The 17,935-nt window shown below is 34.3% G+C and overlaps 1 protein-coding gene across 2 annotated transcripts in view; it reads right to left on the reverse strand.

Annotated features, from left to right (window-relative positions):
• Positions 1 to 17,935, reverse strand: part of LOC150096122 (uncharacterized) — a 135,979-nt gene that overhangs the window by 43,630 nt on the left and 74,414 nt on the right. The window contains exon 1 of one of the 2 annotated variants that reach the window (XM_090408822.1): positions 17,686 to 17,832. The exons of the other annotated variant lie outside the window; for it this stretch is intronic. Within the exon in view, the coding sequence (XP_090264948.1) occupies positions 17,686 to 17,728 (43 nt within the window). The 5' untranslated portion in view covers positions 17,729 to 17,832. Of the gene's footprint in view, positions 1 to 17,685; positions 17,833 to 17,935 lie in introns of those variants that run through there. 2 annotated transcript variants of the gene reach the window in all.

Genomic DNA, 17,935 nt, shown 5'->3' on the forward strand with positions numbered 1-17,935 from the left:
GTTCTGTTAGGGTTGAAAGAACTAATGGTACTCGAAGAATCTTCAGAATGGATTAATTAACTAATTTTTTTTGTCCCATTCGGAGACTGTGACGTCCGAAGAAAGACTGTTTTACGTTCTAATCTAACCGCCTACTAAAGAACTTTATCTAAGCCTTTCTTCATCCAGTTTCCGAGTTGGTCGATCTTTGGCATTGGCAAGCAGGTTCCTTTACTCAGAAACTCTGGTTTTTCGTTCCATAAACTCAAGAAAATCGACTGTAGAACCCACATTATTTCATACAATAATATGTTGTGTTGAAAGGTTACAGACCACGAGATGGCGGTACTTGTCTGCTTCTTCACCAGATGCTATTTAAAATTACTAATGGTCTTGGGCCAGCTATTTCAGCTGGCACAAGACCATCAGTAATTTTAAGTAGTATAAGTGACAGTAAGAAAGTAATCCTATTGATGTTGTTATTATTATTTCTGATTGGCTAATGGAGATTTATATTTGTTTGTTCATGTCTGTATAAGTTACTACCTTTGTGTGTGTATTATCTATATAACTGAATGAGCAATGTCAAACAGTTCATGTGACCGATCACAGCGCCACTCACTGTGGTGACACTAGACAATTATAGACAACTATCCACATATAAACGCGCTCAAATAAAAATAAATTAATTAATTAAATAAAATAAAAAATAAATATAATAGTAATAATAATAATAATAATAACATCAAATAGGATTACTTTCTTACTGTCACTCATACTACTCTTAGTACTTTTAAGAAGTTAGCAACAAGCATTTAATTTTTTCAATAGTATATTTGAAGGTATTAGATAACAGTAACCGATATCAACTTGCAATAGCCAGAATAATGATGATGTTTCTGTTTATTTTAAATTATTTGTTAATCAAGTAATATAATTGCATTTATAAGACGTATGCAGCTCATTTTGTATTTGTATGTAAAGTAGGTTTTTTAAAATGAAAATCTGATTCACAAAATATTGTAAATCCTGTGATGAGTCCTTCAGTTACTTGGAGATGTCACATGATGATGATGATAAAAATAATAATAATAATAATAATAATAATAATAATAATAATCGAAAGGTTTGATTATAATATCATATATAATCTACACGAGTTAGTCGATCTCTTCGGTTTTTTCTCCTGAAAACTCGGGTTTTTTGTCCCGTAAACTCAAGAAAATCGACCGTAGTACCCACATTATTTCAGACAGTAACATATCCTGCTATGGTTAGGTACCAAGAGATGGCAGCACTTGTTGCCGTCTCTTCATCAGTGGCCGCCTATAATTAGTGATAGATATGGGCCAGCTATCTTTGATTGGCTACCGGTGGAGATTGAACTGTCCACTCAGTCTCCAAAAGCAAGATAGGGTATAAAAACCTCGCTTACTCCCTATAAGGGAATAAAAGGCGTTAGCCGATTTATTATTTTTTTATTTGATACTGGAATCTAATAGCAAATTGTGGAACTACCTCAGTGATGTCTAAAGCAACTGAGAAAAGTGGCACTTATTAATTATTATTATATATAGCCATCTTGGGGGAATCAAGGACTCATCGAGGAAAGATCTTCGATGAGTCCATAAAAAATAAATAAGATTTTTCCTCCCTCTAAACATTGATAATGTGCAATCGTATATCTTAACGGTAACTTAAAAGTATCTAGCAGCCAAACAAAATATGAAATTGACAATGTGGCGCCATCTGCTGATGCAGGAATGCTAACAAATGATAAAAATAAAAAATAAAAAAACCGTAAGACTATTACACTTTTTTATAAAATCTTTATCAAGTAGCTTTATTTTTATCCTCCTACATGTTTCGCCAATCCGTTTCTATTGGCATCCTCAGGGAATACAAATCAGTAAGCACAAAATGAAGGTTACAGACTAGGTTATAACCGATGGTTCTAAATCATACAAAAAATTGGTATTGTGCGTGACAATGCGCGTGTCTCGTTAACGTGATTTATTCGTGATGACACATGACGTAATTGTTATGAAAGTTCATTTCTTTGATGTTTAATGATCTGATAAAAGTTTTCCAAATTTCTGGTAAAATTAGACCTTGATTCTTGTTTAGGTTTTCAGTTTTACGGGCGACTGTAGCTGCTTCTTTAAAGGCTCTTGAATGGTAGTTATCTTCTATGTAGGGCATAAGGCTCATATCCTACTCAATGTGATGGTTAGTAGAGGCAAAGTGGCATGAAAGGCCTGAAATGTTTTGTCTGTTATTTCTGACATATCCTCTGTGTTCTTTCTTTCTCGTTTCGAAGCTTCTAGATGTCTGACCTACGTAACTAATACCACATGAGCAAGGAATATTATATACTCCAGAGTATTTGTAGAATGGGTGAGGATCTTTCGGTGATCTTAAAAATTTCCGAATAGTATTGATTGGTTTGAATGCCACTCTGATCTTGTATGGTTTTAAAAGGTTAGCTAATTTTTTGGAAAGGTTGTTGACAAAAGGAATTGTAATTGTACTGATGTATTGGACGTCATCGCGTTGTCAACCAATGTATCAACCTATCTGTATACAGAAAACCTACAAATACTGGACGTTACCTCCATTTCAACTCAGCCCATCACATAGCTCAGAAACTTAGCATTATCCATAGTCTCAAGAAAAGAGCTATATAGTATACGACAGACAAGGATGACCTACTAACGGAATTAACCACAATATCCAGAGAACTTTCTTTAAATGGTTAAAAGACTCTATAACAAGATTCTATTTACTGATATACCACATCGACAACGTGATGACGTCCAATACATCAGTACAATTACAATTCCTTTTGTCAACAACCTTTCCAAAAAATTAGCTAACCTTTTAAAACCATACAAGATCAGAGTGGCATTCAAACCAATCAATACTATTCGGAAATTTTTAAGATCACCGAAAGATCCTCACCCATTCTACAAATACTCTGGAGTATATAAAATTCCTTGCTAATGTGGTATTAGTTACGTAGGTCAGACATCTAGAAGCTTCGAAACGAGAAAGAAAGAACACATAGGATATGTCAGAAATAACAGACAAGACATTTCAGGCCTTTCATGCCACTTTGCCTCTACTAACCATCACATTGAGTGGGATAAGAGCCTTATGCCATACATAGAAGATAACTACCATTCAAGAACCTTTAAAGAAGCAGCTACAGTCGCCCGTAAAACTGAAAACCTAAACAAGAATCAAGGTCTAATTTTACCAGAAATTTGGAAAACTTTTATCAGATCATTAAACATCAAAGAAATGAACTTTCATAACAATTACGTCATGAGTCATCACGAATAAATCACGTTAACGAGACACGCACATTGTCACGCACAATACCAATTTTTTGTATGATTTAGAACCATCGGTTATAGCCTAGTCTGTAACCTTCATTTTGTGCTTACTGATTTGTATTCCCTGAGGATGCCAATAGAAACAGATTGGCGAAACATGTAGGAGGATAAAAATAAAGCTACTTGATAAAGATTTTATAAAAAAGTGTAATAGTCTTATGAATAATTGTCAAGAAAAAATTCAACATAAAAAACCGTAAATTTTTATGTTATTGCTTGACATGAAATAAGAAAGATAAAATCTTGGCATTTCTGACCTTACTATTTTTGTCAACAGGTTCTAAACCTAACATTTTTATTATTAAATATTGGCATCCTATGTCTGCTATTAGAGTATAATAATCGATCGCTGTCTTCTTAAACACTTGACCAAAAAAAAAAAAAAAATTGGGGAGGAAAAAAATGGAAATGTTGTATGGGCAAGCTTTTTTGCTGCCTGTCAGTGATCTTTTTCAACGATAATAATAATAATAATAATAATAATAATAATAATAATAATAATAATAATAATAATAATCAACTCATAATGGAGCGAAAATCTGAAAAAAATTCTTTCGGATATTATAAAATTTTCGTTTATGCATTTCAATTAGAATTTTGGCGATTTTTTTCAAAACTAAGTACAGTATTTATTCAAAAAAAAAAAAAATAAATCTACTTTTGGTTTTCGCTGCTCTTCAGAAGACCAAATGTTGGAAATATGTCTTCAGAATATACGACATGCACTGAAACTGAAATCGCTTTATATATATTGTTTATTTTATTTATTTTTTCATGTGAATGGGAATGCGGATATAATCTATGATTGGTGTTGACGGAAGAATGAGATAAGATATCGTGCGTCCTATTTTTTTTTTTTTTTTTTTTTTTTACATAACATATTTGCACATACGTATTCACAAAAGTTCAATGTCCGTTGCGAAATCACGTGACACACTCCTGAAACTAGATGTGTTTCTACACATGCGTAACTGCAGTAACAGGTAATTCAGCGGACATATCTTATTTTAAAACTAAACGAAAATTTAGACGATAATCAATCTTGGAGTTTACATAGATCACAAATATTAGAATATAGAAACCATAACTAATACGTAGTAATTTATCTATACGATGGAAGTGTCATATAATAAAGAATGATAATAAAAAAAACGTTAACAGAAGATATTCGGACAACCGCTTTACATGTTAAATAGTAACTGAAAAAAATAAGATGTGTGGTTATGTTCGTTTGGTTTAGTTTCGTATTTTACTTTTTACTTCTTTACCTCTATAATTTGAACAGTAACTCGGTATAGTAATCTTTTTTTCTGTAAGACATTTTATGAAGATTTCAGCAATAGCGGAGAATTTTTTTTAATATATATAAAAATTACAGAACTTGGACAGATTGAAGATGAGAGACGCTGTTCGTTTGTATTTTAATTTCTGAAACAGTTTCATTTTTAATCACGAGATGTCAGAACAAGTCACCTATCATATATATATATATATATATATATATATATATATATATATATATATATATATATATATATATATATATATATATATATATATATATATATATATCATATACTTCGGTTTCTAAAACAAACACGTGTTGAGTTTTTTTTTTTTTTTTTTAATGTACATGTACGCGAAAGCCGAGATGCTGCGTGGGAAGTTCTTAAACTTAAATAACTTTATAAAAGGGTGGATGTTTCTGGGTAAAGTGTAGCCAGAAGAGCTATGACAAATATAGAAAAAGTTACCCTCCCAGTGAATCTTTACGTGGGATCTCTTCTTGTGATCTGAATGACTATTTTCTGCATATAATTTCCGTAAGATGATAATCTTTTATTTCAGATTTATTTATTCTTTTATTTTTTTTAAGTTAATCTAATAATATTAATAGCACAAAAATTGATTTAATTAATTGTTATCGTAATAAAATATAGTTATATTTTATAATCATTTCTGGCTAAATGCAAAATATGTGATGTATTTCCGAAGTAGATGTCCTTCTTGTCGTAGGGAGTTCTAAAAAATGGAATGACCAATGGAATATTAACTAAAGGTAATTTTAATTCTTTAAGTAAATGTAAATATCAGATTAAAAATTACATCAAATTTCAGCCTTGAGGTTAATTCCATATAATTTATCTCTCGGATAAATAAATATTATTGTAAAAAAAAAAAAAAAACGCTATATATCCATTTTTAGAAATCATTTTTTAGTTTGTATTCTTGCACCGATAAAAAGTAATGCTCTGGCCACGAAGATAAAATTGATATATTTAGGAGATACTTTTTCTTTTTTTTTTTGATGATTTAAAGCAGGGGTCTCCAAACTACGGCCCGCGGGTCAGATGCGGCCCACGATATGATTTTATCCGGCCCGCCAATTGAACTAATTTTTCGATAAGAATCCGGAAAAAAAAAAAAAAAAAAAAACACGGGGTGTTGATAGATTTCAAATGCATTAATTAAACTGTTACGGTCTCTCTGACTGTAAAAGGTCGGTTAAAATGGACTAACGAAGAAAAAAAATTGAATTTTACATGTAAATTTCTTCAAATTTGCTTGTAAATTTATCTCTATTTTTGGGACAACGTATCTTTGCGAACAAACTTTTTCCCGAATGAAATATATCAAGTCAAAATACAGGGCAAATTTATCTGATGAATTTTGAAATCGCTACTTGTAATTAGCATTTTAAAATTTGAACCTTGAACCTGAGTTTAAAGTTTAAAGTTCAAACACAGTTACATCATTCACATTAATGGTTTTATTGTGATAAAAATATGAGAATTTGCTGATAGTGTTCGTTGTCATTAATAGACAATAATTTAATCTCGCATACTCTGTAATCAGTTTTTATCTGCTTTCAATAAAATTCACATATCTAGTTCTAGAGTTTTTTATTACTACGGCCCGCTTGAACAGTGCTGAAGTCCCCAATGTGGCCCTCACGGCGAAAAGTTTGGAGACCACTGATTTAAAGGATCAGGTTATTTCTCTAAGAGCTGTTAGTATGAGCTGTATTTTATGTTCTGTAGTATTGGTTACTAACATACAAATATAAATACGATGCTTTTGAGTGCGCATGAATATCAGTTTGCTATAAGGCATTGCAGTTTGTTTTGTGTATTCGGAAAATTTGTTTGTAGTTCTTCTTAAACCTTATCATAAGGTATTAATTAAAGAACAAATAAAGATGCTACTAATTTTATTATTGTAATTAATTATTGTTGCTAATTTATGCTATTATATAAATATGATAAAAAATATATAATACAAATATATCTATGCCGTATGCGAGCAAGAGAATAAAAGAAAGAAGAAATATGTTGACGTGTTCTAGAACAGCGAGTTCAGCTGTGATAACGTATTTATGTCAGGAAGGGATGGAGGTGGAAATCAGCCAAAAAATGAGAAATCTGATCATGGAAATCGGATATTACTGAAAGTAAGGGAAGTGACGTAAGATGTGTCTTGTGATAAATTAGGTTTTGGTAGAACTAAAAGTCGCAGAGTTATTTTTTGCCCCATTCAAGAATAGCAAGGTGATAAAAGCGTTTAAGACGTGGCTGCAAACTCGGTCAACCAGGCAGGCAGATGAACAAGATGAAGAAATGGATGGAAAAATTCGTCAGATGCTTAATAGAATGAAACAAAAAGGATTAAAAATAATATAATATTTATTACTTCAATACTTCGTATCAATCACAGAAACATCTTCGGATGTACAATGGGCGGACTTGTAACACATACAAAGGGCAACACAGACTAAGTGAAACACATGGATGAAAGACCAGAGTCCTAACTGGATGGGGCGCCCTCTATGGACAGCTTAGGATGTAAACTGGGATCACGAAATATTGATTCTTTCTGTTCTTTTTCCAATTGATTCTATGAGCAATATCCGAAGCATCTGCAAGGACTGGTTGACCATAGGTGGCTACTCTTTCTGTCTATCCATGGCAGGCCAATTTGCAGAAACAGGGAACTGTATATACACCAGGAACTCAAAGAGTAGGGAGTTGATCCTTAGTAGAGCAGATAAAGGTGGCTAGTTTCAAATAGAGCTTGAAAGTTGTACAGAAGCTGAATTTCTTTAAGATTCTAGTTATTTTTTATGACGCGCCTTGGACACAGGGGATGATGTAGCATTATCATCATCCTGTAAAATCTGTTTGAAGAGATTGTGGATTGAGAAAAGCGTCTATATTATGATTATTTTTTTATTAATTTCATTTTATTTATTTTTAATACTTTGCATGACAGTTTATTATAAAGAAAGAGAAAATTATTCATGACGTGTCAACACTAAAATTAATTTTAATTATTTAAAAGCATTTCATGCAAAACTGCAATGAGTTCTGCTAGAAAATATCCCATTAATTGGAATAAAAAAAAAATTGATTTCAAGATTCATTTTAAAATCCAGTAATTAAAATAATTAACTGCATTTTTATTTAATATAATAATAAATAGGAATGATAAAGGAATAATAAATTGAAACAATGTGTATTCTACTCTATTTAATGCAAGAAATAATACGCACGGATACATTTTGCTGTGCTAGCAGGAACAGCTTGACACACACGCCGCACTTTGGCCACTACTTCTGCACCATCATAGAGGATACATGCGCACAAAGTGTGACATTCATTGATTTCCAGAGGAACCAAACAGCTGTCAACAGTTGGTTTATTTTTTGCAGTTTTCGTTTAGCGTCAGAACAGTTTTCGAGTTGGCTGCTTGTATGTTTAAGTAAATCAAGGTAAGGACGGTGCATTTGTTTTCTTAAATAATATACAGTGGTGCGGCTTTTAAAACTTAAGAAGGCAGGTCCCCAATGATCATAAAATAACCCTTTCTCTCACCCCCCAAAAAAATGAAGCGAAAAATCTCAAATATTTGCATCGAGGCTTGATGTTTAGAATTATGTTTATAGATTTAAATATTAAACCTATAAATTTAATATAATTGCGTATAATCTAACAATTTATAATTCATTAAGCTCACAATTTATAATGTTTTGGTCCTTCGAATAACTGTCCTATCGGTCGGCATTTTTACTTTTGCTTTAGCGAAATAAGATTTGTTAACTTATCTCAGCATTCGTTTTTATTGAAAAGTGCCTTATTTTGTGCGTTTCACAAAAATATTTTGAAATTATGCAGACTAAGAGTGTAACATGGAGTTCCCGCATCAGATATTAAGTTTATCTAATACAAAAAGCTGATCAGCCTAAAATTTGATACGCGCCCCAATACATTAAACAGATTTTTGCAAGGCGGCGAAGTGTTTGGAGATTGTTCTACCTTTGTCTCAAGTTTCCTAGTATTACACTACCTCTCGAGTTAGCTCCCTCCCCTCAGGGAGAAAACGTCTCTATTTATGGCTTCACCCCCTTAGGCGGGGATATCTCAGATAATGGTTAATAATATGTAAATGAGAGACAAGCATGCCACAGGCTTTCGAACTCCAATCCAAAATAACCCCAAGAATGATAGGTAACCTTTTAAGAACAGTGAAGATAGATTCCTATTAGAATAGGCGGAAAATTGTGACGTCGTCCACGAAGTTTGCGTCTTTTTTTTTTTTTTTTTTCTTTCAAAATGAGGGGGTTATCAAATACATTAAGAAAATCACTCATAACATCCCCATCGGATAATTTGGAAAGCATGGACACGTTAATACATATAAACGGGACTCAATGCGTTTCTATCGCTGCTACCAACAATAGCTGATCCTGGGAGGTTTGGGGAGGGGGCAGACTTCCTGAAAGAACCAAAAAGAAAAAAAAAAACTTTAAACAGAACCAGAGACTTTCTCTACTACGACTGCAGGGGCAACACTATCATTGTCTATTGAAGAGGGGGAGAAACTGTGGTGTGGAAGCAATTTTTGGAACAATGGGATGAAGGTGACGAAGAAACGAGAAAATCAAAGCGTCAATCTACAGAATTCACAGCATCTATCGGCAAGGAAGAACTGTCCCACCCCTCCACAGACACTTCATCCTCCGAAACAGGTAAAAATCCACAGAGCCCAATACTCAAGTAGCAACAAGAAGTCCCTCCAGTGCAAGTACCATCAAGGAAAGAGTGGCCATAATCCCCCCCTTTCTGGAAAGGCTTCTCTTCCCCAATAGACAAGTTCGGCGAACTCTTCTTCTACATGTTTAACGAAGGAGAGTTTGGCCGACACCTGTGTGAACATGGGATGGTCTAGTTTCTCAATAAATGACATTAACAATCTCATTAGAATCATTTCAGAACTCTCTCTCTCTCGGTTATAGACATGGATCTTCATGAAAAAGACGTAGCATCTTTATATGACACATTAAACAAATTGTGAAAGGGGAAGAGGACCATCCGCTCCTCATTGTCTATGATCCCAATAATACCCACAAGCGACGTAAGGTCTTCACGTCCTTTAGGAATCCTACTTCTACGGAGTTCAATATATCACTCCTGAGGGGGGGGGGGAGGAGAAAGGCAAGAGAACTGTATCGCAAACACATGTTACGACAATGTGGGCGACGACAACACCTGTAGCTCTATAGAAAGATGTTATCACGGCAATTCTACTGTGATTTACGTTGAACCTCAATTTACATCTGGCGGAGACAGAGTCGGTACCACTTGATCGAGGAGGGGGGGATCCCGATGAGCCTCGACCGCTTTTCTATTTTCCCCAACTTAAAGCCACTCGTTGAAATAAGGCATACAGCGATTGGCAGTTAAATAACAAACCATAAAATGGTTCTGTTAACTATCGAACTGCCCGTGGTCATCTACATATCCAAAAGACTTTGGAAACTTCCGCGAGACTTCTCGAAAATGTTTGAGGATTTACAACTACATTGCGAGAAATGGAGAAACACACCCACTGTGACGCATGGACCACCTTTAGAAACGGAGCAAGCCATCTGTTTCAAAGGAGAAAGAGCAAATAGGCGTGGCTCCTAGCATAAGACCAATTATCAAAAATCTACGATAGAACGACATCTATCGTCATTAATCGGTTCCTATCTGAACCCATTCTGTACGCAAAGGGTTAGTGAGGGCTCTTCCCTTTTTGTTTAGTATTGGAATATTGTTTAAATACCTGATAATATTAGAAATACTCATCCTAGAGAGCCGTGTGCTACCGACACAACAACTGTTGGTATCCTGTCGCGACGAACTCGTCCCCTTTTGACGACAAGTTATCCGTCTTACAAAGAAAAATCAGGTCAATAAAACCATTTTAGTTCCACTGTTATTACTTAAAATTAATTTCGTGATGTTTCTTATGTTGAGCCCATGCACGAGAGGTTGGTGGATCGACCTCTAGTATATTAGTACCGTGTATGGGATGTGCGTCTGTGATGTTATTTGCAGACATCTTATTGATTTCTTCTGGAGTTAAAGGAAACATAAGATACGCAGGGCTTTTCGTAGCAAACCCGGTCCGGACACCTCCACTTACAAAAACAATTATATTGGAAACTTTATTTATTTTTTTTTTTATTTCTTCAGTTTTTGTAACGCCAGATCCGGGCACGAACGAAGAGGTGCTCTTCACAAAGATCAAAAACAGGTTACAATCTTTTCACAGGAATTTGGCTTGGAGGATCGATGTCGGCCGATTCCTGATAGAATCTTAATGTCACTCTGAATCTTGTGACTCTTTTTTGTAACCATGGAATTGAATACCATGGAATTGAAACTGTAGGGTACCTCTAGTACAGCGAGGTTGGCTGACGTGTTCAGGATCCCAGTGCCAACTTTCTTTCACGTGATCCTACTATATATACGAATGGCGTAGACTCTAAACCTGCTTTTCTATTACTATGCATGCTGTCCAACGGCATAGCGCATGTACTGAAGGGGTATGTCGAAGGAGTGGGTATTCCACCATGACCCACCTTCAAACCTTGATGAACTAAGGGATAAAATTACACGGTGTGTCCAGCAGATGTGCCAACCCTTGTTCTCCAAGATGACAGAGAACCTTCGCATGTGCTACGAAACCTGTCTTGAAAGACGAGGTGCCCATTTCGAGCACTTTATCTACTACTATTAATGCTTTATTCGACCAAGACTCTATGTCTTGAAAGACGAGGTGCCCATTTCGAGCACTTTATCTACTACTATTAATGCTTTATTCGACCAAGACTCTATCGATAGTTGTGGATGTACATATCATGTGTGTAAACGTGTATATGTGTGTGTGTGTGTGTCGCTGTAGTTCTTCAGTACTTTTTCGTGCCATACTGTAGAATGAAATCGACCGTTACAGAAGGAAAAACAACTAGACTGTGTGGGTGTAAACTTTATAAGAATTCTCCTGCTCAACGTAATATAACATCTGGCGACTTCCTGCTTGCAGCGAAACACGAAATCTCCCACCACCAGATGGAAACGTGTACGTGCTACGAAATCTGTGAGATACACTGATATTTTCCTTGTTATTTGATAGAAAATAAAAAAATGCAATAATTTATCATCATCATCATACGTATCAAGGATTTAGGCCTAGTATGGCCTGTTCCGGCCTTAGAAGTCATCGTTGAATCGTTTAAGAGGACGTCCTGGTTTTCTTTTTCCTAATGGCTTGTACTTTAAGGCTTGTTTTGGTAATCTTTCTGTTTTCATTCTTTGAACGTGTTCCATCCATCTATGTTTATATTTTTTAATTTTTTCTATTACTGGTTCTTGGTTTAATTCTTTCATAATATCTTCGTTTCTTTTGTGATCAAATAGGGTATACTTTTCAGTTTTTCTCATAAACTTCATTTCTGCTGTTGTTAATCTTTGTTTGTCTTTTTCTTTTATTGTCCAGATTTCGCTTCCATGCATTAAGACCGGTAGGGCTAATGTATTGTATACTTTTAGCCTGGTTTGTTTTTGAACTAGGTTTGGTTTAAATATAGAGTTAATTACACCTGTTATTTTTAGATATTTTGCGGTTTTTACGTTTCTATCTTTTTCATTTTCATATGTGATCATACATCCTAGGTAGTTAAATGAATTCACCTGTTCTAAGATCTTGTTATCTAATACTATTTTAGTTCTTGCTGGATCTTGTCCTTTAAAGGCCATAGTTTTTGATTTTTCCGTTGATATTATCATACCATAATCTTTGGATATCTCATTTAGATCTAAAATAGCTTTCTGTAAGTTATCTTCAGAATTTGTAATTATTATTTGGTCGTCTGCAAAGAGGAGAGTGTTTAAGTTAACTGTAGGTGAAAGTTTAATTCCTTGATTTAAATTTTTACTCCATTTTATTATTATTTCATTTAAGTAGATATTAAAAAGAGTTGCTGAGAGGGGACATCCCTGCCGGACCCCTTGGTTTATCTCTCTTTTATATGATAGCTCATGATTTATTCTTATTTGTATTTGATTATTTTCACATATACTTGTGACAGCTTTTAGGATATTATTTGGTATTTGTCTTTCTTTTAATATGTTAAATAAAGTATTTCTTTTAACTTTGTCAAATGCTTTTTCAAAGTCAATAAATGCAATATGTGTTTCCAATTTATATTCTCTTCTTTTCTCTACTATTAATTTTAGACAAAAGGCTGGGTCTATACATGATCGTCCGCAATAATTTATAAACCTAGAAAGATTTGTTACAGCTTCTGTAGCTAGCAGTTTCAAGGAGACCCTTTAGTTTAAAAGATCTGGGTTCAAATCCCGTCTAGAAAACGAAGACCAGGACTTCCATCTGAAGGTAAGTTAGCTGGTCTCGTACGGAAGAGGGGGGAGAAGAGATTTTCCTCCCGTAAACTCCAGCTTTTCGTCGCAGGGAGAACCCACAAGTTGCACACAAAATATTGTATTTAGGCATAAAGCTAACCTGTTTATCTTATAATTAGGGTTACGAAAGTGAAGTATACGTGGCAGATAGTGTGCCTTAAGTACCACGGATTGTTATCATAGATATTTGCCAGATAAATGTTCCCTCAAAAAAAAAAAAAAAAAAATTAGAAAAAAATCTTTCTTTAGATAAATTTATTAGCTGTTAGAATTTTTAGTTGCGAACAATACCACGAATCCAAGATGCTCTGATGTATCTTCTTTTTGCAGATGACTAAAAGTGACATCGAAGAGGAACCAAGCGTTGACGAATTCATCGATATTATTGGTGGGTGCGGACGATGGCAAATTGGAATATTTTTCTTATTCTTTTTTGGTGCTTTCCCTGCAGCATGGAATAATCTCTCCATTACATTTTACGCTCCAGAAATCAACTATTGGTGCTCTTCCCCATCAGATGGTAATAGTGACAGATGGAGAAATTTCAGCATCCCAAGGACCAATGTAGATGCAGAGGAGAAACTGAGTCGATGCGAACAGTATGATTTTGGTAACACAACCGGTGTTTCGAACTTCATGCCAGACCAACTCAATAAGACCGTGCCTTGTACAAACTGGACATACGACGATTCATTCTACTCATCCACAATAACTCAGGAAGCAAGTATTTCTTTTCAGACATTTCGTAAGATTAATTTGCCTGATTGATTTATTTTTAATTTATTTTAATAGGAACTAATATGTTCAATAAATAATTACTACATGAAAATAGTGTAGCGTGCTTCATTGGTATTAGTATTTCTACATATTAATTACGTCATGTTGTTTACAATGTTATTTCTCCTATTTTTTTTTTTCTATCCATAAATGACCTTCCACTTAAAGAGTTACCATAGCCGAGGTAACGATGATGCCTCCCTTGTTTGAAAAGACCTATGTTGAATCCATTTTTAGGACGCAAACCATTTATGAAAGATTTTCAGTGGAAGGCGCGCTTACGGAGTTTCCCCTACGGAAATACAGATGTAGTTATTATTAATCCTGGCAACTCCAAGGAGTTCTTAGACTCATCGAGGAAGCCCTAAATATCGTGTAAAGAAATATTCAGCATTCGCACAGTATCTATCATACTTTGCTTTGAACTCATTTACAATCATGGCGCCCACAACAAACTCTGGCAGCTTATTCCACTCATTCATCACTCTCCAAGTAAAAAAAAACCTAGTTCTAACACCCTTGCTAACCACACTCTTGCTAAGTTTCCATGAATAGTCCCTAGTTCTCCCATCACCAGACCTGTTCTGAAAAATTTCCTCTGAATTAATCTTGTAAAAACTCCTCAGTAATTTGAATGTCTCAATCATATCAACCCTTTTCCGCCCATCAACCAATTTCTGTAACCCACAAATCTTCAACCTGTTCTTGTACGGTTCATTCCATAAACTAACTATCATCTTTGTCACTCGCATCTGGATCCTCTCTACCTCCTCCCCATCAAGAAGAAACCCAGGGTCCCAGATCTGGGCACAGTAGTCTAGATGGGGTCTTATCAAGGCTCGATAAAGAGGAACAATAACTTGTTTATCTCTGCTCGTCAAAGTATTTTTCAGTAACCAAGTGATCTGATGAGCTGATTTAGCCACTTTTGCAATGTGCCCCCTAAATTTCAACTCCCCTATCCACGAACACACCCAAATCTCTGGCTTCGTCAACCTCCTGGAGTACGGTTCCACCAATGTGATATACTGCTGCTAATTTTTTCATCCCAAAATGCATAACCTTACACTTTGCCACATTAAACTGACATCCATTCTCATTAGCCCACACTGCCAATCTATCCAAATCATCCTGCAAATTTAAAAAAAAAAAAAAAGTATTTGCTCTTTCTATAAAACCACCGTCCACAAATAATACTATTGTGCTATGATAAAAAATATATACATATGATAAATTGCATTCAAGTTATTAATACCTAAATTTATATATGTAATAACAACCCAATACTCATAAGTCCGTAAAACCAAGTTCAACTATCCTTGGCTTTCGTAACCATCATTTTAGAAGGTATTATTTCTTATATGTAAATTCGCGTGGATTCTCTTGCCTGATTGTGGGACGGAAAACCTGAATTAAGGATTTTCCGTGAGGGAAAAATTCTCTCACTTCTGTATGAGAGGTGAGAGCCACTTCAGGCCTCCAGTAAACAGTGATGGATACACACCGAGTGACGAAGAAAAGTGTCCTTCGACACGGCCTAAACAGTGTTTAAGCTAACGTAACAATGAAATAACTAATTTATTTAATTTCCTATTATCTTTGAAGGATTTTTTGTGCTAAAGAGTAAAACTTCGAATAATGGTCTCCTTGATGACTGTTTGAAATAGAAACGAAACATGCAGGAGATAATAAAAGCTCGTTCTTCTGAAATAGTGATTAGGTAAGCCACGGTATGCTAAGGAATAATCTCATTTGATTATGATAGTAGCCCATTTGATAGGTTGTTAGTAAAAGATGATCCTGTAACTTAAAAAAAAAAAAAAAAAAAAACATGCACGAAATCGTCAGTTGATTTTAATTGCAGGTGGCTTATGAAAATACAAGTGTTATTTGCAAGCCCATTTAAGCTGACGAAAGATCAATGACCTGGAACAAGAACAGTTTTTCCACAGACGAGCTTTGGAAAAATTAAAAGAAAAAACTTTAGAAGGAAAGGATGCAGCTGGATCCACTTTTAAACCCACAAGCTGTGGCAAACGAATACATGGGATTATCTAAACCCCGCTTTACCCACCCCCACTGCTAACATACTACAGGTTTATAGCCTTTCGTTGAGGAAATGAAAATCTGAACAGACTGTTTCGAGTTTCCAAGCGCTAAATATCAGTAATTCCGTTGTGAGATATTCTCATCTTCCTCTCGAAGCTTATAATCCCGCATCGAACCTCATATTTCAGTCAACATGGGCATCCCTTGGTTGGAAAGACCTGGGTTCGAATCTCATCTAAGATATGCCCGAGAATCCTAACATAGAACATTTTTTATAGAGATTTTCAGTCTACAATGATTCATGTCATATATCGGGAGAACTTTTTACGCGACCCTGGGTATATAAAATAGGTATACAAATCAAACATTTACTAATAATACAGTAAATCATAAATAAATTTATTTTAAAGGTATACTTTAAAATAAATACAATTCTTTGGTATACTTTTACCATTTACATAAAGAATTACAAACAATAGCCTCGAATTTGAATTAACATTTCGTCGTTGCACGTTCCGAAACCTTCTACTGTTGCCAGATTTTTCGCGACCATTTGGGGTCGCGACCCACAGTTTAAGAAGCTCAGGGTTAGTGTATTGGCTGGTACTTCGGCCGTAATCTCAAAACAGTTCCACAGTACATAAAACCAGGGTGGGAAGATTTAGTTGACTGCTAAACATCTTGTCTCCTATTCATAAGTTTTTTTTTTTTTTTTTTTCTCATTCGGACCTTAACTCTTGTATTCCAATGGGATTCTTTTTCGAACTCAAGAGACGAAATTCATCCACACTGTTTGTTTGCAAATGCACTTCTACCTATTTATTCTTTCTCCATTTTCGTACTAGACGAAACTGAAGAGTTTTTTTTTTTTTTTTTTAAATCTTAAATTCAAAATAGCTCGCTAAACAGCATGTACAAAACCTTTAAACATAGAAATAAATTTAACTTAGGTAAAATCTTCTATTTTACTTAATCTTTTGAATTAAGTGTCAAATTACCCATGTATTGTGACACAATTCTTGCCTTGCTAAAATACTGCCGAATCTTTGGCATCGCATCTTTTTGTCATAACATATAACTATATTGGTTGCACTTCAAACCAACTCTAATCGATGAATTTTATTTTTCAGTGGAACCTTGTGTGTGATCGCGAGTGGTTAATTTCTGTGACCAAATCGGTGTATATGGCGGGCTGTTTAGTTTCTGTGTTGATTTTTGGACAGCTTTCTGACAAGTAAGCATACATATATCACAAATTGCATCTCCTATACAGGTTAAGGTGACGTTCATAATTTTTTTATGCACATAAACACCTTTTTTTAAGATTTTTATGTATTTATTCAAAATCAAAATGCCATAATAAAATACTCGCACATTTTTGAATTCTTAAAAATAAGGACAAGCGACATTATAACATTAGATTCTAACACGTTAATATAAAAAAAAAAAAAAGTAAATATAACTGTGAAAAAAAATAAAAATAAAATAAAATAAAAAATAGGAATTTTTTTTATAATGTATAGACTGATTTCTTACGTTTTAACATGTTAGTTTAAACTTATAAATTTCTTAATGAAATGTTTTTTTTTAACCTTTGTGTAATGAAAAAAAAAAAGTTAAACTGATATACAATATTGTGTACAATAAAAAGTATTTTAATGATAGTAGTTTTAATTATAATTTCATTCAAAACTTAAGTAACTGTTATATAAACGTTTGCAATTTTTATATACGTATATTTTCCTGAATTTTCAGATATGGCAGACGACCAATCATATTATTCACCCTCTGCTTATTTCTATTTGGAGGAACGATTTGCGCATTTTCGACATCTTTTGTTATGTTTACAGTTATGCGTGTTTTTATTTCTCTCGGCTGTTGCAGTCTATTTACGACGGGATTTGTAATGTGTAAGTGTTATTCCACCCTTTCTAAAACAGTTTGAATTATTTGCAAATTGATATCCAAAAGATCTATTAAAAT

The sequence above is a fragment of the Typopeltis vanoorti genome, chromosome 19 (assembly GCF_054136105.1).
Source record: "Typopeltis vanoorti isolate ZY-2024b chromosome 19, IOZ_Tvanoo_1.0, whole genome shotgun sequence".
NCBI classification, from domain to species: domain Eukaryota; kingdom Metazoa; phylum Arthropoda; class Arachnida; order Uropygi; family Thelyphonidae; genus Typopeltis; species Typopeltis vanoorti.